This window comes from Erinaceus europaeus, chromosome 22 (assembly GCF_950295315.1).
Source record: "Erinaceus europaeus chromosome 22, mEriEur2.1, whole genome shotgun sequence".
Classification (NCBI taxonomy): Eukaryota; Metazoa; Chordata; class Mammalia; order Eulipotyphla; family Erinaceidae; genus Erinaceus; species Erinaceus europaeus.
In genome coordinates this window covers 4892529-4918708 of record NC_080183.1, presented here as the reverse complement: position 1 = coordinate 4918708, position 26180 = coordinate 4892529, and the positions used below count along the sequence as shown (strand labels likewise).

Below are 26180 nucleotides of genomic sequence, written 5' to 3'. Positions count from 1 at the left end.
ACAGGGCAGGGCCCAGCGAGCCAAACCACGGGGTAGAGTGCGCCTGGCAGCCGTGAGCGCTCCCACAGCTCAGCTCGGCTCAAGGAGTGACTTCCGAGACCCCGACCCCACCCCACGCCAGGGGCTCGAGGGTGTCTCCTGAGCTCCGGAGTGTGAGTGTGGCCCGCACGCGGCACGCGGCTACTCACGTTGGGCGGGAGGCTGAGCCGCTCTCCGTTGGGCAGCGTCAGGAGCTTGTTGTCGTCCAGCACTGAGTTTAAGTTCTCAACCCACTCGGGGTCCACGTCGCCGTCAAAGACGATCCACTGGCGCTTCTGCAGCTCCCCGCGCACGTTGTCTATGATCCTGGTTTGGGAGGGCGGGGCCAAAGGCGCTGAGCACCCAGCCCGCACTGCCCCTCCGACGCCCCCAGCCCCGCAGCCTCGAGGTCTGTTTGGACTTTGGCGGGCCGTGCACAGGACCAGCAGAGGCCAGGCCGACGCCCAGCAGGAGAACTTACTTTCTCAGGACGTGTGTAAACAGCCCGTCTGTCCACTCCCTGGTGTTGGGGTCCAGGGTCCCGTAGAGGTGGTCTTTGCTGATGGCCTTGGGGTCGATGATGTGAGCCACGCCTTCCACACCCTCCAGCCTCTCCAGAGCCTTGAGAAGCACGCGCCAGGCCGTGCTCTTGCCGCTGCCCGAGGGCCCCACCATCATCAGGCCGTGGTTGATCTGGGTGATCTGATAGAGCTGGAGGACCTGAAGAGGACAGCACGGCGACACTGCGGCAGGGCGGGCTCCTCAGCCCTCCCCTCAACGTGCAAGAATGGACTGTTCCCTGGCTGCGACAGCGACGTCTTCCGGCAGGACCCCCCCACACACACAGAGGGTGAAAGGCAGGAAGGGAGCGACAGACAGGAGAGACCCCCACAGCTGCGTCACCACTCGGGAAGCTCCCCTTGGTGGTGCTCCGTGCAGAGGCCTCCCCTCACAGGAAGCCGATTTGTGATGCCGGATGCCAAACTATGCCCCAACAACCACACGGAGTTCAACGACGCTACAGGGAGTCTCAGAAGCCCCCCCCCCCCCGACAGTCGGGGGGCACGTCCCCTCCCCCAGTGCACTCACCTTCTCAACCCACATGCCGCCGACTTCTTCACCATCTCCGTACGTCAGGTACATCTCCTGGCAAACTTTCTTCAGTTCCTCACGGAGCGCGGTCATCTCCCCACGGTGATACTGGACCCCAGGAAACACGTCTGACAGGAGACTGAAGAGCAGCGGGATGTCTTCGGCCACCAGCTTGGGCACCATCGTCTCACAGACGCTCTGTATCAGGATCTGCGGGAAGGGACTGAGCTGTAGGGGACCCCGCCTGCCCCTCCCACGGTGCGAGAAGTGTCGATGAGGTAACTGCGGGGCTTAGCCTCCGAGTGACAGACCGAGTGACAGACCGACCTCCTGTTCTGGCAGGTTCTCTGCAATTTCTCCTTCGTCCACCACTTCGCCCCGCTCTCCCTTCTCCCTCTTGATCTTCTGGATCCGCTCCCTCTTCACGTTGCCCGCGCTCACCAGCACACTCTTCAGAGCCCGAAGACCGAAGTCGTAATGGCTCTGGGAGGAGAGCTGCTCATCACAGAGCCTGGAGGCGAGACAAGAGCCTTTCTTGAGAAACACAGCCGAGCACAGTAACTGCATCAAGCAAGGAGAGAGACTGAAGCGTGTAAGACGGCCCCGGCTCGGTGGGAGCGGCCAGGCACTCACTTGAAGAAGGGGACGATCTTGTTGGCGAGGACCTCGGCCGTGCGGAAGCCCTGGGAGTACAGCATCACCTGGGCGATCAGCTGGCGGTCGGGCTTGGTCATGGCCAGGCTGCGGAACAGCTTCTTCAGGTTGTCCGGGAGGTTGGACCTGCCCGCGTAGCCGGGGTTCATGGTGATGAAGATGGCCATGTCCGGGCTCACCTTGACCTGCTTGTTCAGAAGCTCACAGGTGATGGGAGCAGCGGCTGGAAGGCAGGCAGCGGCACTCAGACTCGTGACACTCACAAGGCCCATCTGCGGCCTCAGGGCACAGACGGCCGGAGAGCCGCTGTCTAGGCATCTGGCAGGTACTAGGTACTGGGGGCGGGGGACACCTGGACACAGGGATGGTTGCTGGTGGGGAACTGAGCACCGTGAGCCCCTGCTGCCAGCCCTGTGACTGGCACGCTGGATGGCGAGAACAGCCCTGCCTGGCACTATGCAAAGGAGCCCGAGCCCCAGCCTGCTGAGCCGTCGAAGAGGCAAGCGCAGTGGCCCGAGAGCCACCGACAGGCAGTGTGGCCCCCTTGACAGATGGGCCTGGGTCTCACTGAGGAGCTCTGGCAAACCACCTAGAAAGGCCACAGCTCTGAGACGACTGAGTAAAAGGGAGCCAGCTCGCCAGCACAGACACAGACTGGGCTTTGTACTCAAAGGGCAGGAAGTGGCTCAGGAGTGACACAGGAAAAGGCTGCTTTTCAGAACCCCGGGGGACGCTCTGGCCAGCCAGAGGTCCAGCACGACTCTGGGAAAACAAGGAGAAAGGGCCGCAACAGCCCAACACCATCTCATGGCAGGGGAGGGGGCGCTGGAGGATGGCCTACGGGGACAAGTGTGCAGACCGCAGGGGCCTGTGCCCACCGCCCCCCTTCAGTCACAGGCACGTGTCCCGGGAGCCGAGTCACGTTGTCTGTCACCAGCTCTCAGCAATGGAACCCCCCGCGCTCCCTAAGCCACCTCTGAAGCAGGCAGGCTCACTCTTGTCGTAGTTGGGGCTGGAGTGCTCGCGCAGGGCCTCCTGGATGCACTGCACCTGCTGGGACACGGCCGACAGCATCCTCTCCTCCAGCCGGTTGAATTCGTCAAAGCAGCCCCAGGCCCCCACCTGGCAGAGCCCCACGAAGATGCGGCCCATGGCCTGGGAGGCAAGGAGAGAAGAGGTTCCCACCGGCCCCTGTGCTGAAACCTGCTACATCAGAGAGGCCGTCGCCACTGCAGGCCAGGCTCCGTGTTAGATCACTGCTGTCTGAACTTGGTCTCCCAGTCTGTGCAATGCGCCTTCCACTACCCACCCAGGCGAGGGGCGGAAACAGCTGCTACCCACAGCCCACAGGTGCGGCAAACTGCTTTCTGCTCCCTTGCCAAGGAAACCCCAACAGTGAAGCCACAGCTTTCGCTCCGAAATTCTGCAGCACCAGGCATGGAAGCTTAGGGTCCTGGGTTCAATTCCTGTCACTGCACATGTCAGAGCAGTGTCCTCTCATGAGTTAAATAGACAGCTCTTTGTAAACAGGTGGTGGTGGGGAGCTGGGGGCTGGGGAGATAGCTTACTGTGGGCGACGGAGTCCAGCTTTGAGCCCCAGCACCACATGAGATGTGCTTTGGCAATGGAGGAAGTTCCAGTGCTGTGGTGTCTCCCTCCCCTCTCTCTGAATGGAAAAGCGGCCCAGAGCTGTGAACTCTCACAAGATGTGCGTGCGCACACGCGCCCTGAGCACTGTGCAGTAATACACCACCCACTGCACCACCAGACATGTACAGGATGGAAAACCAACTTTCCCTAAAAAAATAGAGGTGCCAGGTCAGACCCCCAGCAGCCAGAGCTGAGCTGGTCAAAACAACAAAAATGTCGTTGTTGTTCTATCCAACAACGAGGACATCAATAACAACAACAATAATAACTACAACAATGAAACAACAAAAGGGAATAAATAAATATTTAAGAAAAAAAAAAAAACTTCCCCACAATAGGTTGTTCCCAGATAAGGCATCATTAGGAAACTGCCTTTGTGGAGAAGGACATGGTCTCTCAAAGGGTCAATTCTGACAGCCCTCACTGCTGACGACAGGAGGGCCAGTCAACCCTGCTGGGCCCTCTGCTCAGAGGTGTGACCGGTGTGCCCCCAACCGGCCCTCTGAGACCATGAGGGGCTCCCAGAAGGCTGCTCACCTGAAAGTCAAAGGTCTCATCACAGTTGAAGACTAAAACAAACCGCCCCAGCTGATGGCCAAGAGCTTTGACAGACTCTGTCTTCCCGGTTCCTGCAGGCCCTGTTATTTGAAGGAAAGTATTTGGGTACTTGAGTCCATTACTCAACCGAGATGAAAAACACTCACTTTAAGAGAATCCCAAAGACAGTTCATTAAAACAAAACAATCAGATCTAATACATACAAAAGTTAAGCCTCTAGAATGTATTAGCCATGTGACCAGGGAAGCGGTGCAGTGGCTTGAGCCCAGGGCCCTCAAGCATGAGGCCCAGAGTTTGATGCCTGGCACCAAACGTGCCAGCGTGACGTTCTGGTTCTCGTATAAGTAACCAAAGCTTAAAAAGAGGGAGAAGGGAAAAGGAGAGGAGGAATGTACTAGTTATGCAGTTAAGAATTCTGTTACAACCACAGCAAGAAGAGCCTTTTTCTAACTTGGGCCTGGGGGTGGCACGGCGAATGAAAGCACCGGACTCACTGAAGCTTGAGGTCCTGAGTTCAATGCCTGAATGGCACATAGCAGAGCGATGCTGCTGTGGTTCTCGTGCTCTCTTCCTCGTTAATGAGAAAACAAAGCAAAACAAAACACCTCCTCCTCCTCCTCTGACCCCACCCCACCTGTGCAGCTTACGGGGTGACTTACCGAAGGGGGAGCCCCCAAGCCTGGCCTCCAAGGCCTGTGTCATTGTCAGATAGCAGCGGTCAGTGAGGGGCGTCTGGACCAGCTTGTCCTGGACCCCCAGGTACTCAAAGCCGTAGTTAAATTTGGCATTTGCCATCTGAATTGACAGCTGCTGTAACACATCCGTTTGCTTGGGGTCAAAGTAAAATCGCATCTGGCTGAGCCACTCAAAGGATTTGGCGTTGTCGATTTTGCTTTTGATCAAGGACCTCGTGACGTCCCTCTGGTGAACCAGTTCTGTAATCTGAAGAAAGAGGCATTTTTGAGTCTGTCATCAGCCAGAGACAGTGCGTCTGCTAGCTGCGTGGGAATTTCCTAGATTTGAATGGGAATTCAAGAGCCAGTTCTAGCGGCTTGGCTTCTAGCACTGTTCACCACTCGGTGCTTCCACAGGAGGGAGTAGCCCCCGAATCCTGGCTACTGCTCTCTCTCTACCAGCAAGCGTCCCACTGGAAGGATCTTTCAGCAAGAACGCTGACCCAAATCCCACTCCACAGAGGCTCAGCCATGCCGCCCACTTTGTTTGCTGACACCCACGAGCGCTTCCCAAGCACAGCGGCCTCTGGCTGCTGAGGGATGGGCAGGCGTGGAACTAACCAGGTGCTCCAGCTTCCGCCGCCTGAGCGGGGGCTGCTCCATGAGGACCGAGTCGGCCAGCACGTTGAGGGTGACCTCCACGTTGCTGAGCACAGAGTGCAGGGGCGCTGCGTCACCACTGCCCCCCATGCTGCTCAGGGCCGTCTCCACGTTTTCAGACCAGGCGATCTGGGCCGACAAGACCACAAGCTGGGCCTGAAGGACACAACACACAAGGCTCAGAGCGGTCATTTCCTGGCTGCCCAGGCGCCATCTGCAGAAAGCCCCACTTCTTCTCACAGTACCTGGTACTTATCAATCCAAGTGATGTAGGTATTTGGGTCAATTGACGTCGCTTTACCGAAAATCTCAACTTCTGTGACAGACTCCGCGAGCAGTTTGGCCAGCGTGACCCTCATCTCCTTCTCCACCAGCGTGAGCCACTCGTTGATTTTGGGGTGATCCGTGATTGACACGGGAGTCTTAAACATGACCTTAGTAAACAAAGCGAGAGTCACGATGTGCACAGACGGGGTGTGGTTTTCTAGGCCACAATCTAAGAGCCACTACCTCCTCTCCTTCCCGGGAAGAAATGCCCAGGACGACAGAGTTGTCCTCATTTAGGATGATGCTGGAAACGCCAGCAAACATTTTCTTGAAGTGTTTCTGCAACTTAGCCACATTCTTACTGTTTCCAATGATCTCAAGCAAATCTTCATCTCCCACAAAATAGAACCTAAAAGCAAGTTAACAGTTGAGGTAAGTTATAAATGTTCCCTAGAAAGGGAAACAGGGAGTCGGGCGGTAGCGCTGTAGGTTAAGCGCACGTGGTGCAAATTGCAACGACCCGTGCAAGGATCCTGGTTCGAGCCCCCAGCTCCCCACCTGCAGGGGAGTTGCTTCACAGGCAGGCAGGCAGGTCTGCAGGTATCTATCTTTCTCCCCCTGTCTTCCCCCCCTCTCTCCATTTCTCTCTGTCCTACCCAAGAACAATGACATCAATAACAACAATAACTACAACAATAAAACAAGGGCAACAAAAAGTTAAATATATATATATATATATATACACACACACACACACATATATATATATATATATATATATTTATACTTAAAAAAGGGAAACGAGCATAACTTCGCATGGTGTAAGCAGGGCAAAGTGAGTGTGGCTACGACTGGGTGGGCAGTCTCTAGCTGGAATACAGAAAGTGCCCACGCTTCTCTGGTCCTCAGTGAAGCGCGTTTACCTAACAGGTCCCGAAGAGGACTTTGATGGGTGCCAAGTCATCCAACGCGCTTTATGAATGTGCTTCCCAGGGACCCTGCGAGTCCATGCTTAGCAGACTGTTCAGAAGGCAAGGACAGCACTTGGAGAATGATGAGCGCTAACTTCTTTAGAGCTGCAAGCTGCCCAGAAGGGGGATGACAGCTTAACTGAAACTGTGCAAAGAAATCTGGGGGCCAGGTGGTAGCGCAGCAGGTTAAGTGCACATGGCGCAAAGCACAGAGACCGACATAAGGATCCCGGTTCGAGCCCCTGGCTCCCCACCTGCACTTTACAAGTAGTGAAACAAGTCTGCAGGTTGTCTATCTTTCTCTCCTCCCTGTCTTTCCCTCCTCTCTCGATTTCTCTCTGTCCTATCCAAAGAAAAACCCAATGACATCACTAACAACAACCACAATAACCACAACAACGACACAAGGGCAAAAAAAGGGGAAAAAATGGCCTCTAGGAGCAGTGGATTGTAGTGCAGGCACCTAGCCCCAGCAATAACCCTGGAGGCAAAAGAAAGAAAAGAAAAAGAAATCCAACCGAGGTGGAAAATGACAGCTGTCCATCATCATTAAGAGTCACTGTGCGAAGGGAAATCGGTCCTCATTCCCGAGGCCACTGGTAACAGAGGTCTGAGGCTTAAAGCCACAGCACGCAGGCTCAGATGGGGGGCCTGGGGGCAGGGAGGGGCATGCTGCAGCACCCCTTAGGCAACCGAACCTGCTCTTGCCGACTCACCTGGGGAAAGATGATCTCTCTCTTTCCAGGTACTCTCCCAAAGCCTTCTGGATCTTTCCCAGCAGATCGGCCAATCTCTCCAGAGACCGCTGGACCCCCTGGATGTTGAGAACATCCATAACAAGGGGAGATTTGGAAACTTTCTTCATTAGAGCCAGGAACTCCATGCTGATGCTGTAAGTGGGATTGACACCACCGTTAGCCTTTGTGCGACGAGGGCCCCAGCCCCACCACGTCGGCTTTGGGGCTTGCTGGGCAGAGGCTGTCCTACCTCTGGAAACGCTGGGTTTCCACTGGCAGAAGGTGCTTGATATCCGCACTGCCCGTGAAGATGCCTTCCAGGTAGACCCAGCGCCGCTGCACGTCAATCCACACGTCAAAGAGAGCCATGATCCGGTTCAGCTTGTCCTCCCAGCTCAGGGCGTCTTCCTCGAAAACCTGGTGGGCAGAGAGAGGAGCAGGTGCCAACGGCAAGCCTTTTTACTTGCCATGATGCCCAAACTGTCTGAAACGCAGACCGTTCCCGTCAAGTCCCGCAACTCCTCTGCTGGAAAGTGACAGGTGTGTGTGTGCTGAACAACGGTACCTTGTAATGTAACGTGAATGCTTAAGCAGGCGCGCCACCACCTGGCCCCACAACTGTACCTTGTAATACGGGGACAGCTTCATGGCAGAGACGCTGTTGATGTGCTCCTTGACCTTGTTGAAGAGGTCATCCCAGCCTCGGATCAAGCGGCACTTGTTCTGGTAGTTCACCAGGTCCAGTTCGTAGCTGTTCCACACTTCTCTTATCTGAAAGCGAGCCAGACAAGCACGCCGTCAAGGGGTGGCAAGGATGAGGCTCGGCGTCTCCGTGCGAACCAAAGACACGCTTGAGACACGGTGCAAAAGTGACCAAGCACAGCAAAGTCAGTCCTGCCACTTGCCTGCTTCAGAAACTCTTCTAGTGCCATCTCCCCTTGTGCCACGAGCAGCACGTCCTTGACAATGGCCTCATTTTTCTGCAAGTCAACATCCCAGATCTGGCCAAGGGTCAGCTCGGAAACCACCCAGTTGACGTGAAGCCGTTTCATCAGCTGCTTCCAGTGGCGATCTTTGAGAGCTTCTGACTTCAACTCGATCACCAGCATGTTGATCTGCGGAGGGAGCAGTGAGTCTTGCCGCTGTCTCTCACGCAACCACGAGGACACACCCGCACTTAGTCGCCTACCTTGAGGTAGCCTTTCAGAAGCCTCTGGACAAACTCATAGGACGCATACTGCCGCAAGCGTGCTGGGAAGTTCTTCAGCTGGTTCAAGAGGCCATCTAGGCTTTGTCGAAGCTGTGGAGAGAGACACAGGATGGTGACGCTTGCTGGCATTTCCTCCGATGGTGGAAAGGAAACCGGACACACATCTGTAACCGGCTGTGATCAATCCAAGAGTAAACACCACCGCACTCAGACCAGCCAGACAGCTGGTGTCCTCGTCCGCTAAGTGTCCAACGGGCACTCCCAGCACACACAGGCCCGCACCCATACCCAGTGCCGGCGTACCTTGCGAGGCTGCACCGAAACCCACGGCTGCTCCTTCATCTGATCAATCTGCTCCCAGACCTTGGAAAGCTCTGACCAAACGCCTTTGAGGTCCTGTAGTTCTTCCAAGGCCACCTGACGACGAGCGCAGTCATCAGCATGGTGACCCTGGAGAGCCCGCTCAGGGCGGTTGGGATGAGCCGTGGCATCCCTGCCCTCCCCGGCATTGGCCGTACCTGCACGCGCTCCTCACTGCCGCTCAGGAGCCCCGTATCCGTCAGCTCCAGGGCCTCCTTGGCCTTGGCGCACTTCTCCCGATCGTCCTTTAGCCGCCCAAACTTGCCTTCGTAGATGGTGAGAGCCTGCAGCGCCTCCTCTGGGCGCAGGTTACCCTGGAAGCAGTCAGAGGGCAGAGACGTGTCGGCTGGGTCTCAGACTCAGAAACAGGGAGAGGCCTGCAGGCCTCTGGACCCGTGAGGCCCTGCCGACACTGCAGGGTGTGCGCTCAGATGTGGGGACAGGGTGGAGCATAACTTCTGCTCGCGGTGTTGTAAGCAGCAGGAACAGGCAGAGAATCAACACGTTCAACTCTGCCCTCTGCTACCAGGTGTCTTGGCGTGCAGGCAGTTAGGACAGGAGAGCTGGGTGGAGAGGGTGTGCCAACAGGAAGGTTCTGTGACCACGAGAATGACAGCAGACCTTTGCAGCCGTGTGAGGTGGGCCCTACGTCTCTGAAAAATTAAGTTTTGAGTCCACTTATGGGAGCACGGCAGAGTAAGAGGACAATTCAAGAACAGAGACGTTACCAGGCAGCTGAAGACTGCACTCTCGAAGGCCATCTCCCAATTTAATGACTGTCACTGAGGACAGTAAGGGTAAAAGGAAGGCTAAGTGGGCCTCCAGATTTCCAGAGACTCTCTGCACACGTGGCGTTCTCACTTCCGGAGGGGAAGCTTCCTTGCCAGCAGCCGACGCTGGGTGGCGGCACTCACCGTGACGGGCTTGGTCTTCTCCCAGTCGCTCAGCAGGTCTGTGGTGCGGCTCTCCACGGCTCGGTCCTCCTGCACAATCTTCATCTGCAGGTTGGCCACCTGCTGCTGGATGGCTGAGTCCTTGCGCCGCATGATGTCGTTGAAGGCGCCCCACTCGCCCTCGATGTTGTCGATGTAGAGCCACGAAGGTGGGAACTGGAACCTCTGCTTCTCCAGCAAGCGCTGGCCGTTGCGGTAGAGCTGAGAGCAGAGCAGAGCAGAGCAGAGAGGTGTTTGCTCCGGTAGTGACAGGACCCCGGCCAGGCTCCGTGGGAAGGAAGATGCCGTGACTCCAGAGCACAGTCGCTCCACTTGTTCTGCTCCAGACCCCCCTCCCCCCCCAGCCCGCCAGGGCACAGCGTCCCGGGAAGGCTCCACTTGGGAGCTGTGCACCCTGTCTCCCCACTGGCCGAAGGAATTTCACATGTGATGACTTGATAACTGGCAAAAGATTTTCTTATTTTATATATATTTATTTTCCCTTTTGTTGCCCTTGTTGTTTTTCATTGTTGTTGCTATTGATGTCATTGTAGTTGGATAGGATAGAGAGAAATGGAGAGAGGAGAGGAAGACAGAGAGGGGGAGAGAAAGACAGACACCTGCAGACCTGCTTCACCACCTGTGAAGTGACCCACCTGTAGGTGGGGAGCTGGGGCTCGAACCAGGATCCTTACCCCGATCCTTGCGCTTTGCTCCACCTGCACTTAACCCACTGCATTACCACCCGACTCTCGCAAAAGATTTTCAAAGACAAGAGAGGCCCTCGAACCTTAATGGACTCAATAGGCTGGGCAGGTCAGGGCTGCAGAGCCAGGGGGCCCAGGCCCAAGTGCGGCTTCTTCCAACCACAGATGCCCCTGGGCCCGCCATGCTCTCATCACAACAGCTGAGGAGCTGAGGCCCAGGACAGTGTGCACGCTCCTTGAATTATATCCCAGGTCTGCTCAGGCTGCAAAAATATTCCCGGAGGCGCACATACACCCGATGACTTCACCCTCTGCTAGTGGACTTGCTCTAGAAAAATTATGCCGGACTCCAACGTAAAAACAAAGGCAACCAGGAGTCGGGCGGTAGTGCAGCGGGTTAAGCACATGGTGAAAAGCACAAGGACTGGAGTAAGGATACCGGTTCGAGCCCCAGCTCCCCACCTGCAAGGGAGTCGCTTCACAGGCGGTGAAGCAGGTCTGCAGGTATCTTTCTCTCCCCCTCTGTCTTCCCCTCTTCTTTCCATTTCTCTCTGTCCTATCCAACAACAACATCAACAACAATAATATAACTACAACAACAATAAAAACAAGGGCAACAAAAAGGAAACAAATATATTTTTTAAAAAGGGCAACGAAAGGAAAAATAAACATTTAAAAATAAGAAAATAAAGAAAATATTAAAAAACAAGACTGGACTTGGTATTCTGACACACTTCCTTTGTAACTGTCTCTGACCTTTTCTCTAAGACTAAAATGCAGATGTTAAACATTCCCGTTGCTCAGGAAACACAGGGGGTTCATTTATGTTGAATGACTTCATTCCCGATTCCTTTTTCACTAAATTAGCTTCAGTTTCTATTACTGCAGCTTTAAACACGAGGATGTGTGTGTGCAAGCAGGGAGGGTGCCTGAGGGTTGCAGCGTGCCAGAACATTCCTTCAGAGGCCAGCTGTTACCGACAGGGCCACTGGGTCTACTGAGGGGACCTGGGCCATTCAGAGCTCACCTCGACTTGCTTTTCAAACTGCTTGATCTTGCGCTTCAGAGACTGCACGTAGGTGATAAAGGTCACTGCGTCGGAGGTGCTGGCCGTGTCCACGGAGTGCTGCTCCAGCTCCTGGCGGGACTGTGGGGGACAGACAGACAGACAGAACACAGAACTGTAACTAGGGGCTGCAGATCCTTGGTAGCGTATCACTTGGCAGGACCCCGAGTCCTCACCTTTGAGATCTGGGAGTGGAATTCTGTCATGCTGGATCCAAGCATCTGCCCAAACTTGCTGAGAACCTCCTTGTGCCAGGAGTCATACTTCAAGTTCACCTTGGACTGGACCTGTGAGGTGAGCAGGTGTAAGCTCTCCCTGCCCCCCCGTCCCCCGGGACCTGACACCAGCACGCCCTCAGTGAGACAGAAACGCGGCCCACAGCAGCCAAGCCCGTGCACCGAGGCCAGAATTCACCTTGCCGTAATCTATCACAACTGGTCCAAACTCCTTCTTGGTTTCCGCGTTGTCAAAAGTCCCCCTGGCCTTCCTGATCTGAACCAAGAGGGCCTGCCATTTGCTGAGATCTTCTCCAAGCCTGTTATAGATGTTTTCCGCTTGCATATCCCACAGACACTGATACTGCAGCCAGACCTGAACATGAACAACACATATAGTGTAAGTGCATCTCGCAGAATATTCATTATCTTTATCCATCTCTCTCCTTTCTTTCTCATGAATAAATTCTTTAAAAAAGAGAGAAAGATTTGTGTTTTTTTACCATAAAAAAAAATTCCCACTCTGAATCCTTAAAATGATCATTATCAAAAAGACAGCCTCCCAAAATGGTGATTAGTATCACAGGAGAAACCCTGCTCGTCACTCGGCCTTAAATGCGAAGATTCTGCCGAGTTCTACCTCCAGATGGACTGTGGCCACACCTGCTGCCTCCAATAGACCGAGCAGCGTGTCGGGCTCAGGCCAGAGGCTGTACCTTCACGTACTGCTCCACCTCGGTCACGATGCCCATGACCGCAGAGTAGGACTCCTCCAGGGCCACGGGGCCATCGGGCATTCGCGTCAAGGCGTTCCGGTAGAACTTCTCCTCTTCAGTCAGTTCGTAATGGACACCCACCTAGTCAAAACAGCTGTCAGGGAGGGCCGGTGGTGTGCACGCACACACACCTGACGTCACTGCTCCTGGCAGACTTTCCTTCCCCTTTCAATTCCATGTCGGAAGAGACTGGGGCCAGGCAGTAGTACACTCCGTTGAGCGCACAGGTTCCCACGCACAAGGACCCAAGTTCAAGCCCCCTGTTCCCACCTGCAGGGGGGAAGCGTCCCAAGAGGTCAAACGGGGCTGCAGGTGTCTCTCTCCCTCTCTGCTGCAATTTGTCTCTGTCCGGTCAAAACAATTGCTGAGAGAGGAGAGGGAGGAGGAGCACCACAGCGCTGCTGTGGCCACACGTGTCCTGAATGTACAGCAGCTTGCGTGATCACCCCGGTCCCTTGCAAAGGGACCGTCCTTCCTTCCCTGCTTTCTTTTTACCAGAGCACTGCTCAGCTCTGGCTTAAGATGGTACGGGGGATTGAACCTGGGACTTAGGTGCCTCAGGCATGAGAGTCTCTGCGTAGCCATTATGCTGTCTACCCCCGCCCAGACAGCTATCCTCTGGAAGAATGTGGGGTGTCACCCTGCAGGAGGCTGCACCTAAAGCCTGGAGTGTGAAGAGGCGGCCGCGAGGCATACCTGTACCTGTACCCGAACCCGAGCTGGGGAAGCTCACCTGGTACCTCTGGCTCTGGATCCTGGGCAGAGACAGCACCACCATCTTCCAGGCGAACATCTCCTGATAGAGCTTGTACCTGCACTCTTCGATGGGCGGGTTCAGATAGATGACCTGGTTGGTGATTCTCAGCTCATGAACGACATCCTGTAAGAGAAGGTTTCACTCTCATGCGGCATCTGCTTCTGTGGTTTGAGTTCATGCTGCGCTGGTGACATCATGCATTATGTAGACAGCCCCTGTGTTTTTCTGCCGGACGAGACTCGCCGAATCGGCACCCCACCTGGGTTAGTCTAATCTAATGTCTTCCTCCGGCAGCACAAGGCCGAGGACTGAGGAGACAACCAAGGTGAAGAGTCTTCCCACCGCACCAACGTGGGGGAAGGGGGCCCACACACTACATCACTCACAGGTGACACTGACTTGGGTCACCCGGATTGGGGACCATCCAGCTTCTGCTCTCTGAAGTTAACTGTTGCTCCCCTGGAGGGAGGAATTCATTCACCTGTGCTCATTCCCAAGCCAGATGCCATGAGAGACACCCACCTTGATCCTCGGCTCTCCGCCAGGCTTGTGGCTGACTTGTGGGGCATCTGTGTCCATGTCCACCTCTGCTTTATCTTCAGCTTGGCCCAGAAGCACCTGGGTCCAAGCTCTGAGGCCAGCTTGCAGGCGAACACCCAATATTCTTTCAATCTACAGAGGAAGCAGCGTCAGCATTTTCCCCAAGAGTTTTCTCCCACAGCCCATAAAACAAAAGCAGATGTTTCAGGATAAAGATGAACAGTTACCACTACAGAACTGTGGGTGGGGGTGGGGTCCACTCCCTTCTGGGGTTCTGACTTGCGTTCCTACAGTGTCTGCTCCCTGAGCTCTGCAAGGCCTCCTGACGTGCCAGCAATAAGGACTGACTAAACGCAGCAGGTGAAGGGATGGTCAGAGGGCTTTGGAACGGATGCCACCTGCCCCAGGTACCGCTGCACACAGGCCCCCACTTCTAGACTCCAGGGGCACCCTGACAAGCACCACCAGACAGGCCATGTGCAAGTGTGCCGCAAGGGTTTACGCACACTTCTCCCCCCGCACGCACCTCCAGGGGGTGAGCCCAGAAGCTCAGCACCAGGAGAGAGAGAGGTGCTTCTTTTTTAATCAGACGGTGGGGAAGGCCTGCTGCCAGAGAGGCTGCCTGGAGTGGAGGGCAGGAAGGACCTCCCTCAGGTGTTCCATGAGCAGTGAAAGCGAGTGAGCCAACAAGTCAGAAATAAAACCCTTTACGCCACCATCAGCCCCCAGGTGTCAGAGCTCAGCTCTCAGGCAGGAAGAACAGAGCGGACTATCACCGACACCTCACATGGACAAGCACACTCCTATCTGCAAGGCCCCGCACTCACCTGCATGTCGAGTTTATTGACCCAGATGGGCAGGTTGGAGTAGGAGTGCAGGTTCAAGTCATCCACCGCCTTCTGGACTCTGTTCAGGATCTCTGAGAAGGTCTTGTGATCGTACATGCATGTTTCCAAGGAACGAACCTCCAGGTCGATTTTTTCTTCAATAATCAGCAGGTCGTCCACCTGGAGGGAGGCACATTAAAACTTCACCTGGTGGGGAATCGGGCTGTAGCGCAGCGGGTTAAGCGCAGGTGGCGCAAAGCACAAGGACCGGCATAAGGATCCCGGTTCGAGCCCCGACTCCCCGCCTGCAGGGGAGTCGCTTCACAGGCGGTGAAGCAGGTCTGCAGGTGTCTGTCTTTCTCTCCCCCTCTCTGTCTTCCCCTCCTCTCTCCAGTTCTCTCTGTCCTATCCAACAACGACAACAACAATAATAACTACAACAATAAAACAACAAGGGCAACAAAAGGGAATAAATAAATAAAATAAATATTAAAAAAAAAAAACTTCACCTGGTGCTCTCTCTCCCCAGATGGACACTCCCAAGCCGGATCACTGCATTACAATAAGATGCGTGAGTCCTGGCTTCTTGGTGATAGAAATAGCGCGCTTGCACTGTGCCGAGTCTCCTGTCTGGAATGGTGCTGTCTCTAACGGACAACCTACACACACGCTGTGATTTTAAAACATTCTATTGCAGGGGGTCGGGCAGTAGTGCAGCGGGTTAAGCGCACGTGGCACAAAGCACAAGGACCGGCAGAAGGATCCCGGTTCCAGCCCCCGGCTCCCCACCTGCGGGGGAGTCGCTTCACAAGCGGTGAAGCAGGTCTGCAGGTGTCTCTCTTTCTCTCCCCCCTCTGTCTTCCCCTCCTCTCTCCATTTCTCTCTGTCCTATCTAACAACGACGACATCAATAATAATGACTACAACAATAAAATAACAAGGGCAACAAGAGGGAATAAATATTTTTTAAAAATTTTTAAAAAGCATTCTATTGCTAAAAAAATGCTAACCACCTAATCCTTTAGTGAGCTGTAATTTCTTTTTTCTGTCTTGTAAAACAAACAAGGACCAAAAACAGCATGCTTTGTGGCCTGGGAGGCAGCAGTGGATAAAGTATTAGACTCTCAAGCAGTGTTAAAAAGCAGTAAGGGGTTAGGGCAACAAAAAGGAAAAAAAAAAGTAAGGGGTGGCACACTTGGCTAAATGCTCACATTACAGTGCGTAAGGACCCAGGTTCAAGCCTCTGGTCCCCACCAGCCGGGGGAAAGCTTCACGAGTGGTCAAACAGGGCTGCAGCTGTCTCTGTCTCTTCCCCTCTCTCTCTCCTTGCCTTCTCAATTTCTCTTGGTCTCTTTGCAATAATAAGTTATACTAAAAAGAAGTAAGCAGTGGTGGGAAATATCTCAGGTATCAGAACACCAGCCTTGTGTGCCTCTCTCCCCAGATGTGTGGTAAGTAAAATGGGGGGGGGGGACTTTTAAAACATATCTGTACATCCGTCCCAGCTGATAAATAGCCAGCAGGGATGAGAGGCTGTCCATCAGGTCTCACTACCTCATCCCGCTCGCTGGGCTGAGATGGCCTCCCCTAGTGCAGGAGTGTCCCGGTCAGTTCTGACTCCTCCCTGAGACAGAAATCTAGGGGAGAGGAGTGAGCCCCCCTCTGTGTCTCTCGCCCCTGGAAGCTGGCCTGTGCAGGCACCTGGGGAGGGGGACAGGATTGGCGGGGCCTTGTTTGGACAGCCCCACCCACCAGACTCAGCCGCCCTGTCCCACACTTGGGTGAGGCTGGAACACACCTTCTCCTGGAAGTTGAAGACAGTCTCTGCTAAGCGCTGCACATACGGGTCCAGCTTGTAGGATTCCCACACCAGTGCGATGCCCTCAGCGACCAGAGCCTGCACCTCCTTCTTCAGGCCGGCGACCAGAAGCGAGATGGTGTTCCGCTCCTCCACCTTCTCGCAGGTGCGCTCGTACGTGCGGACGCTTTCGATCAGCGAGATGGCGAAGGGGTATAGCTGATTTGCCTGGTGGGCCTTGTTCACGATGGCCAGGGGCACGCGGAAGCCCAGCCATTTGAGGTTGCGGACTTCCTTGGAAAGTGTGATGATCTCAGGGAGGAAGTTGACCTTCAGCTTGAGGACGTTCCCGGTGCGGCCCCGGACGCGCGTGCTCTCGATGGTGAAGATGCGGCCCGACACGCCCAGGTTCCGCTGCTGCACCTTGCGCGCCCAGTCGTCGAATATCTCCTGGGTGTTGAGCTTCATGCGGAAGCTGTCCCCGTCCTGCTTCAGCTTCTGGCCTTCCACGTGGTTCTCCCAGCCCTTGCCCAGGACGTCCTCCACGCGCTTCATGTAGGCCGTCAGCTGCCTGTCGATCTGCTTGGCCCAGATGATAGAGCCCGACACGGGGGGCAGGTCGCGCACGTGGCTCATCTTGCAGGCCTGGCTCTGGGGGTACTGCACCTTGAACTTGTCGTGCAGGGACTCGATGTCGTCCTTCACGCGCTGGATGAGCTGGGTCTGATACTCGCGGATGGCCCCGCGGATGTGAGGCCTGACGAACAGCGCGTTGAACCTTGAGAAGATCCTGAACATCTCGTTGGCGTTCTTGGCCGTGCCGAGCTGGTCACGCAGGCGAGCCGTGATCCTGGTCTCCACCCTGTCGATCCTCTCATCGTATCTCTTCATGGCCGCCTCCCAGGCCTCTGTGCCTTCTTTGGAGACGTCCAGCCCGTCTACTTCCTTGACGTTCTCGTACGCCAGGTTCACCTCCTCGATAGCGTTGGCGTCAGCAGCGTCGAAGAGGACCTCGGCTACCTTCATATCCTGGGGCTCAGGCACATCTCCTGGGTTCTGCTGGGCGACAGCTGTGACCTACGAGGGGAATGTTCATGGGGGCGGGGGGTGGGAGGGAGGGAGACCGAGTGAAGACTTTCCCAAGAGCGACACACACAGAACTGCCATTTGGCTTTCAACTGTCAGTCACGACCACAGCTAAACAAAGTAAATCAGACGGGGCAGCACGGCTTAACTATGGATCTTCTGACAGTGCAGTTTGCCCACCAGAGAAGTGAAAAGGACCAAAGGACCTCTGGAAACCCAGGTTTGGGCTTCTCCCCTTCCGGGGGGGGGGGGGGGGGCGACTAACTGCGAGGAGGCTTAGTGGTCAAGGGATGCGGCCCCCTCAGGCTCAGCACCCAGTACAAACAGTCACCCGCATTCGGGCCTTCACGACCTGCTCCCACCTGAGAGTCGGTACCACTGTGCAGACACAGGTGAAGGGCTGTGGGGACAGGGGACCCTCGTTCTGTGCCCCGACCTATGACTGGGAGATGGAGGACCAAAGGTCTGGTCTTTGCTCCAGCAGCCGCATGTAGCTTACTCTCAGGCGCTCCCTGCCGCAGAACCATAAAGATAGGAGGGGTGGGGCCAGGGGTCGCATGCCTCACATGAAATCCAGAGCCTGTGAATCTGGGGGAAATGATGACTGTTTTCACTAGACTCCTCATTAAACCTTAGCATTTCTGGGAGTCGGGCGGTACCGCAAGCCGGTTAAGCGCAAGTGGCGCAAAGTGCAAGGACCGGCCGAAGGATCTCGGTTCGAGCCCCTGGCTCCCCACCTGCAGGGGAGTCGCTTCACAAGCGGTGAAGCAGGTCTGCAGCTGTCTGTCTTTCTCTCCCCCACGCAGCTATATATACACACCCAGCGCACGCACACAACACCAGCACCCAGGGATGCTCCAGGAAAGGCAGAGTGTGATCCGACAGTGTCTCTCTCTGACTCTGAGTTAAAGGGGAGAGGGGGAAGGCCACCAGGAGCAGTGGAATCATAAGGCTGTGAGGTCCAACCTCAGTAAAGAAAATAAAGCAACTCGCCGAACAACACTGAATTCCTGTTTCCAAAGGCAGAGGGGGACTGGGGGAGGAAGGAGAGCAACGCATGCACAGATGTCCAGACACGGGCCTACCTGTGGCCTCAGGACCCGGACGATGACGGCTCGCAGCTGCTCGTGCTGGCGCCTGAACTTCCTCATCTGGTCAAGGCGCGCCTGGAGCTTCCTGTGTGCGGGGTTGATCCGCCACACCATCTTCAGATTTTCCTCCCTCTTCCTCTTGACGATGTCTCTCAGCAGCACCTGGAGCTTCTCATACTCATCATCCCAAGTCTGGAACACCTCGAAGCAGGCTACCATAACCTAGAAGAATAATAAGAGAGGGGCGCTTGCTATCCAAGCAATTTCATCTCAGGGCCCTCGGGTCAAGACTTACTATTAAAATGAGAACTGACCTTTTCGAATTCTTCATAAGCAACATGCATGAGTTTTCGAGTGCCCAATACTTTGAGTAACTGAGAACTCAAGTCTCTGGAGATCGCCTCCACCAAGCGCAGTGCCCGCTGAATGGGGTACTTGGTGTTTCGGATCTTTCTCAGATGTGTGAAGATGGCCACAAGCGCCTGCCTTATCTTGTCCAGCTCAGTGGCGGACAGCAGATCATTGAGGGGGAAATCTTTCATCAGAGGGTTGTAGTCATTCACGGTTTCCAAAGCCTGTTTTAGACCTAGGTTTGTCAGAGAAACAATTCATGGTTTTCACGTGAAGTAATACAGCTAACTAGCTTCCTCTTTTCTTTCCTTCCTTCCTTCCTTCCTTCCTTCCTTCCTTCCTTCCTTTCTTTCACACCAGAGGACTGCTCAGCTCTCACTTATGGGAGACTGAACCTGGGACTTCGGAGCAACCACAAAATAAAACAACCTACTTAAGAGCATTTACTTCCCATTTTTTAAAAATTATTTTATTTATTTATTTTCCTTTTTTGTTGCCCTTGTTGTTTTTATCATTATTGTGGTTATTATTATTGCTGTTACCAGATAGGACAGAGAGAAATGAAGAGAGAGATGGGGAGAGAAAGATAGACACCTACAGACCTGCTTCACTGCCTGTGGGGAAGCCGGGGGCTCAAACCAGGATCCTTATGCTGGTCCTTGTACTTTGCGCCACGTGCGCTTAACCCACTGCGCTACTGACAACTCCCCCATCTTTTTTTTTTTAATGAGTTCTCTCCCCTTTTGTTGCCCTTTTTATCCCCCTTATTGTTGTTGTAGTTACTGTTGTTGTTAATGATGTCGTTGTTGTTGTATAGGGCAGAGAATAATGGAGAGAAGACAGAGAGGGGGAGAGAAAGACAGATACCTGCAGACCTGCTTCACCGCCTGTGAAGCGACTCCCCTGCAGGTGGGGAGCCGGGGGCTCGAACCGGGAATCCTTGTGCCGGCCCTTGAGTTTGGCGCCATGTGCGCTTAACCTACTGCGCTACTACCCGACTCTCTACTTCCTATTTTCGAAGGAGAAGGGAAACTGGGAGAGGAAGGAGAACAGAACATGTACAGGTGTGAGAGTCTCTGCACACAGTTATGCTATCTAACCCCATCTATATAGCTTGTCATATTATGGGCCTAACAGTACGTAAGTAAATTAAAGCGATAAACAACAAGGGCAACAAAAGGGAGAAAACAGCCTCCAGGAGCAGTGAGTTTGTAGTGCAGGCACCGAGTCTCAGTGATAACCCTGGAGGCAAAAAAAAAAAGATCTAAAAAAAAAATACTAAAAATAAATCAGGGGGTTGGGCAGTAGAGCAGCAGGTTAAGTGCACATCGCCTGAAGCTCAAGGATCCCTGTTCGAGCCCCCGGATCCCCACCTGTAGGGGGGGTCATTTCACAGGTGGGGAAGCAGGTCTGCAAGTGTCTGTCTTTCCCCATCTTTCCCTCCTCTCTCCTTTTTTCTGTCCTATCCAACAACGAAGACATCAATAACAACAATAAAAAACACGGGCAACAAAAAGGGAAAATAAGTATTTTTTAAAAAATCAAATAAATAAATAAATTAGGGGGTCAGGCAGCAGCGCAGTGGGTTAAGCGCATGTGGCGAAGAGCATAGACCGGCATAAGGATCCGGTTTGAGCCCCCGGCCCCCCACCTGCAGGGGAGTCACTTCACTGGCGGTGCAGCGGGTCTGCAGGTGTCTGTCTTTCTCTCCCCCCCTCTGTCTCCCCCTCCTCTCTCCATTTCTCTCTGTCCTATCCAACGACAATAATAACAATAATAACTATAACAATAAAAAAAACCAGGGCAACAAAAAGGGGGGAAGCAAAAAATTAGTTAGTTAGTTAATTAAAGCAATGCCCATGACACAACATTCTCATGCTGCAAAAGTGGTTTCTGCAAGAGATTTTCATACCTGGAAATACCCAAAAAGCACCAGGTTCAATCCCCAGCACCATCACAAGCCAGAGCTGAGAAGGGCTCGACTGGGTTGCCAGGAGAAGTGGTGACGTGTTGTCTTCTAGTTCTCTTTATTTTATTTCATTATGGATAGAGACAGAGCAACTGAATGGCGCCAGAGCTGCCTCCAGTGACCCAGGCCAGGCTCGAACCTGGGTCGTGTGCCTGGTCAAGCAGGTGTACTGCTGAGCCCTCTCCCTCTCCCTGGCCCTGCATCTGCTAATTTTCACCTGAACGGTTGGTAATACGACACGAAATTCAAGTCAGCAACACACCAACCAGACTTTTTAATTATTATTTTTCCCCAGTGCTGAGCATGCGCTATTCTACCACTCCAGAGCAAGCCTTTTCCACTCGCATGGCGACACCAGTGCACTGGGGACCCCCCCCCCCCATGTCACAGTGCCTGTGTGTGCTGGGCTTGAGTCTGGGTCACAAACACGACACAGCTAGCGCTCGACTCAGACAGCTAGCTAGCTCTTCGATCCCTGACTATTAACTTTAGTTCAACTAGTCTGTGTGTGAGAACGGGAGCGCCGCTGGACAGATGTGGTGCTGGGGGTGCCACCTCCTGGATACTATTAACTGTGGGTTTTACCTGTGTCCGTGTCAAAACTGACAGTGGCGTGGAAACGCTTGCCATGTTTCAGGATCTCCAGTGTCAGGAGGACCTCTGGGCTCTCACGTTTCTCCTGGATGCGGTACAACGCACGTTCCAAGTTCAGCCAGAAGCTGATTTCCTGCAGGGCGGTTCCTGATGCAGGATCTCGATCCAGTTTGGTCACCTTTCAAGATAAAGTGACATTGTGAATAGTTGCCCGCTATTCAAGCAAAGAACCAATTAGAATATAAGGAAACACATATGTCACAATTTTTTCTCTGTCACCAGAAATCAAGGTATGAGAAGGCTGAGCTAGCGCTCTCTCAAGGTTACTATTGAAGCAATGTCACTCTGTGCCCTGGTCACTGCACCCAGTCCTTCTCTGGAGCAGTCCCAGGACAGGAAGAGCTGTACTAACAGTCCCAGGTACTAACAGGGGAAGCATTTTGCGTCGTACTGTTGGTATGGACCCTCTTACTTTTTGAATTTCTCGGATCCAGCGGTTAACTCCAGATTGTAACTGATTGAGAAAAGTCGGGTCTTCAACCTTATCTCCGAAGTCTGTAACTTTTGGCTTTTCTCCTCGTTCGTAGCACTGCTTTGCAACATTTGTAATAACTGGATGAACCGGCAGGCTGATTTCTGGAATCTCAATGTTCTGCTGCAGGTGAAGAAGCCCCATCTCAAGTTCTGCGATCTTTTTTTCCACTGAAGGAGCCATCTTATCACCATCCCTAAAGAGAGAGGCAACACCTCGCGCTTTAGTGCGCTGCTGGTCTCTGGAGAGATTCTGTAAATCCAGGTCTACTTTATGAAAGCAGTAACTTCAGATCTTGCGTGTTTACTTTCCAGCTCACACCCACCATCCCCCACAGCATCTGAAGACCACCAAGTGAGAGGTCACATTCAAACCAACAGAGGGGAACCGCTGTTACCTGTCTGCCTTGCCAGACTCTCTGATATAGGACTTGAAGAAAGGAGCCACCGCATTGCTAATGAAAGAGTGCAGGGTCTCGTATGGTGAGTCTTCGCTGAGCGTGAGGACGCGGAGCTGAGAAGACACTGGTTTGTCTGCATCGATTACCGGAGTGCGTTTGATGAACGCCAAGCTACAGGAAAAACAAAAGAAGTTAGAGAAAGGCTCAGTAACCATCGTATCCTTTGTGTCACCAATTAAAAGTGCATTCAATGGTTTCATTGAAAAACCCTATGGCAGATTATACTGTTGCTTTCTGGTATGGAGATACTGCTTATCTTCTGTGAGAATCACCATCAATCGGACTATGGAACCCAGGGAGCTGCCTGTCGCACACACAAGGCGAGTTTACAATGCCGGCCTCAGGATAGCAAGCTGTGCGGGCCCTGAGGTGCTGAAGTCTCACCTACTAGTCCGCACCATTCACTTCTGGCACGAAGTCACGTGTCGGTGTGAACATGCAAAAGCCGCTCACAGGTTCAGGCACCAGAGGCCACTCCGAGCACGCCACTGCCTGAGCCAAAGCAACTCCTCTAGGCCACCTCGTGCTACGCACTCCTCCCCACCCTGCGCCACTTCAGTCAGATGTCCCGTTCCCTAAAGCTACCGAGTGCTTCTGTGTCTTGACTAAGCAACCTGTGTTCATGTGTCAAAATTCCAAGGGGCCTTCCCTCTCCAGAAGCAACCTCTCTAGTCTCCACACAGTGCAGACTTCCGGGCACCACGAGAATCTCCAAGTGTACACCCGCCAATCCTCCTTGCCAAAGGCCGCAAGCTGCCTGGGAGCAAGCACCAGGCGTTCTCCCTTTGCAGACCGTGGGCCCTAGCTTACACAGAGCAGCTGCTCAGAGATAGCTGAATTAACAGCTGCACGCAAAATTAGCATCTGGTGGCTGGGAAAGAGTTTAACTGGTAAAGCGGCAAACTTTCATGCCTGAGGTTCCCGGTTCAATCCCCAGCACGTGTACAAGAGTGGTGCCGGGAGGTGGCGCAGTGATAGGGTTCTGGACTCTCAAGCATGAGGTCCCGAGTTTGATCCCTGGCAGCCCATGTGCCACAGTGATGTCTGGTTCTTTCTCTCTCCTCCTATGTTTCTCATAAATAAATAAAATCTTTAAAATTAAAAAAAAAAGAGAGAGAGAGGTGCTCTTGCTTGCCTCTCTATCCTCTCTGCTTCCTGTGACCCTCCCCCCATATGGAACAGAGGGGGTGGCACCACAGCCCTCCCACACGGCGTGTGGTCCAGCGGGATGAGCACAGGACTTGCATGCCTGAGGCTCTCGGTTCAATCCCCAGGGCTTCATGGACCAGAGTGCTGCGCTCTCTCATGCCAAATTATGTCACCGGAAATAAACTCTCTCTCTTGCTCCCCCCCCTTTTTTAAAGGAGACATTAACAAAACCACAGGACAAGAGGGGCACAACTCCACACAATTCCCACCACCAGAACTCCGCATCCCATCCCCTCCCGATAGCACTTTTTTTTTTTTTTAAACCAAAACACTGTTCAGTTATGGTTTATGGTGGTTCAGGGGGTTGAACCTGGGACTTTGGAGCCTCAGACGTGGGAGTCTCTCTGTATAACCATTATGCTATCTACCCTTTGCCCAGGAAATAAACTTTTTAAAGGTTCATTTATTAATGCTAGAGAGAAAGCCAGCGGGCGGCTGAACTTGGTACCTCATGTTTCTAAGCCCTGTGCTCCAGCTTCTGCTCTGCCTCCCGGGCTGCTAGAACCAAATCTTAAAAGAAATAAGGAGCGGAAGCCTTCTGACTGACTGGGTGAGCTGGCAGGTGGCACAGTGAGTAAGGCATTGGAGTCTGCAGCACGAGGTCCCAAGTTCAATCCCAGGTATTGCATGTGCCATGGCTGTCTAGTTCTTTCTCTTTCTCTCTCTCTCTCTCTCTCCTCTTTTGCCTGTTTTCCTCATGTCTCCTCTCAGGCAAGGTGTACATTCCTTCTCAGCCTGCAGTCGCAGGTAACGGCGCACCCACCCCCACTCACCTGGTGGACTTGGCTCCATAATGAATGTCGGTGTTGACGTTATAGGAAACGAACTCTTTCTCGTCCTCCCCTTCATCACCGACATCCTCTGCAAATCATAACGGACACTTCCATAAACTCAAGTCAATACTTCCAGCTTCTGTTTACTGCCACCGGGGTTCTCACTGGGGCCCTGTGCTGGCACTAGGAACCCACCGCTCCCAGTGGATTCTTTCGGTTTTTATTAGAAAGGACAGACGGATGTTGAGAAGGGAAGGAGAGACAGAGTGGGAGAGAGAAAGACAGACACCTGCAGACCTGCTTCACCGCTTCTGAGTCCTGCACGTGGGGAGTGGGGGCTCGAACCCAGGGGCCCCATTCCCAATTTTTATTAATCTGCCACTTGGAGAATGACCTGTCTCACCCACCTGCTTGAAACCCTCCACGTGGCCTGGCTCTGCTGGCTCCGCTGGCTCTCCCCTTCCATCAGCTTTCCTGAGTCTGGACGCAGACCCTCACTGGCTGTGACCCCTAACTGGCGGGGCTGAGCTGGTGTGGGTGTCAGCCGAGCTGACCCGTGAGCGGCCCTGGGCAGGGCTCTGTGATGTCTGTACCTGAGCTCTCTCCAGCCAGGAGTCTCACTCCTCAGCCTCCCCAGAGCACGGCTCTGCCGTGCAGTCACTCAGACCAGTGACAGGCATTTTTACTCTGTACTTTCTTCTGGCGTCAGGCAGCGCGCATGTTACAATGTGCAAAGACCAGGGTTCAATCCCCTGGTTCCCCTCCCCAAAGGGGGGGAGCTACTCAAAAGGGGTGAAGCAGGGCTGCAGGTGTCTCTCTCTCTCCCTCCCCCTTCCCTTTCAACTTCTGTCTCTATATAGTAAATACATAAAATTTTATAAAATTTAAAAAAAAAACCTTTATCTTTTGGTGTCAGGATTGCACGCATGCAGTTCTATGATTCCCAGGCCGATTTTATTTTCCCGGGAGAGACACCACAGTGCGGCTCCGCCATCTGTGCAGCTTCTTACAGCGCTGCGGTGCTCCCATGGGGTGTGGGGCCTCAAGCCTGGGGCCGTGCACAGGGTGAGGTGTGCGCCCTACCGGGGTGAGCTACCTCCTTCAATCACACACTGCGGGGCTGGCATGGCTAGCGAGACCCCGGTGTTCCAGATTAGACATCTGAGTGAACCGCCGCCAGAGGGAAGGCCGGAGAGGGCTCAAGGGAGAATTCACTAGGCTGGGATTCCACCGGGGGGGGGGGGGGGGGTGTTCCCCACCAGCCTGAGGAGGGGCCCCGGGATCGCGTCACCCCGCGTCTGCCAGGCCCGCAGGTGAAGGCCTGCCCTCTCTGGTCGTGAGGCCTGGAGGGAAGGGGCCATGATGGGTTCCACACAGCAGACCCTGCCCAGAGGACATTTAAAAAAGCGCACTAGAGCGTCACAGAAAGATATGTCTCGCGAATAAATTCACCAACAATTAAAATGAAAGGAAAAGGATTCCTCAGAACGAGCAACAACGCAGACTTCCCACTGTCCACTAGCTCTGCCCGGCGGAGCGTGGGGGGCTGCGTGGCAGGCCCGCCTGGCGGCAGCCCACACACAGCACTGATGCTGGGCCCTCCCACCAGTCAATCCACCATTAAAAATAAACAGATGGGAGCCAGG

At 53.9% G+C, this 26180-nt stretch overlaps 1 protein-coding gene across 1 annotated transcript in view; it reads right to left on the bottom strand.

Annotated features, from left to right (window-relative positions):
• Positions 1-26180, bottom strand: part of DYNC1H1 (dynein cytoplasmic 1 heavy chain 1) — a 66150-nt gene that overhangs the window by 21832 nt on the left and 18138 nt on the right. The window contains exons 2-34 of the mRNA XM_060181037.1: positions 24535-24622; positions 22490-22663; positions 22033-22288; positions 21552-21738; positions 18961-19232; positions 18641-18868; positions 16470-17546; positions 14672-14851; positions 13827-13976; positions 13281-13427; positions 12488-12628; positions 11971-12147; positions 11733-11843; positions 11518-11637; positions 9766-10005; positions 9010-9165; positions 8795-8908; positions 8471-8581; positions 8187-8396; positions 7906-8052; positions 7532-7698; positions 7261-7434; positions 5817-5982; positions 5552-5740; positions 5268-5462; positions 4632-4914; positions 3952-4052; positions 2760-2919; positions 1744-1987; positions 1438-1621; positions 1108-1320; positions 500-738; positions 189-345 (exon numbers count right to left, since the gene is read on the bottom strand). Of these exons, the coding sequence (XP_060037020.1) occupies positions 189-345; positions 500-738; positions 1108-1320; positions 1438-1621; positions 1744-1987; positions 2760-2919; positions 3952-4052; positions 4632-4914; positions 5268-5462; positions 5552-5740; positions 5817-5982; positions 7261-7434; positions 7532-7698; positions 7906-8052; positions 8187-8396; positions 8471-8581; positions 8795-8908; positions 9010-9165; positions 9766-10005; positions 11518-11637; positions 11733-11843; positions 11971-12147; positions 12488-12628; positions 13281-13427; positions 13827-13976; positions 14672-14851; positions 16470-17546; positions 18641-18868; positions 18961-19232; positions 21552-21738; positions 22033-22288; positions 22490-22663; positions 24535-24622 (6758 nt within the window). The remainder of the gene's footprint in view (positions 1-188; positions 346-499; positions 739-1107; positions 1321-1437; positions 1622-1743; positions 1988-2759; positions 2920-3951; positions 4053-4631; positions 4915-5267; positions 5463-5551; positions 5741-5816; positions 5983-7260; positions 7435-7531; positions 7699-7905; positions 8053-8186; positions 8397-8470; positions 8582-8794; positions 8909-9009; positions 9166-9765; positions 10006-11517; positions 11638-11732; positions 11844-11970; positions 12148-12487; positions 12629-13280; positions 13428-13826; positions 13977-14671; positions 14852-16469; positions 17547-18640; positions 18869-18960; positions 19233-21551; positions 21739-22032; positions 22289-22489; positions 22664-24534; positions 24623-26180) is intronic.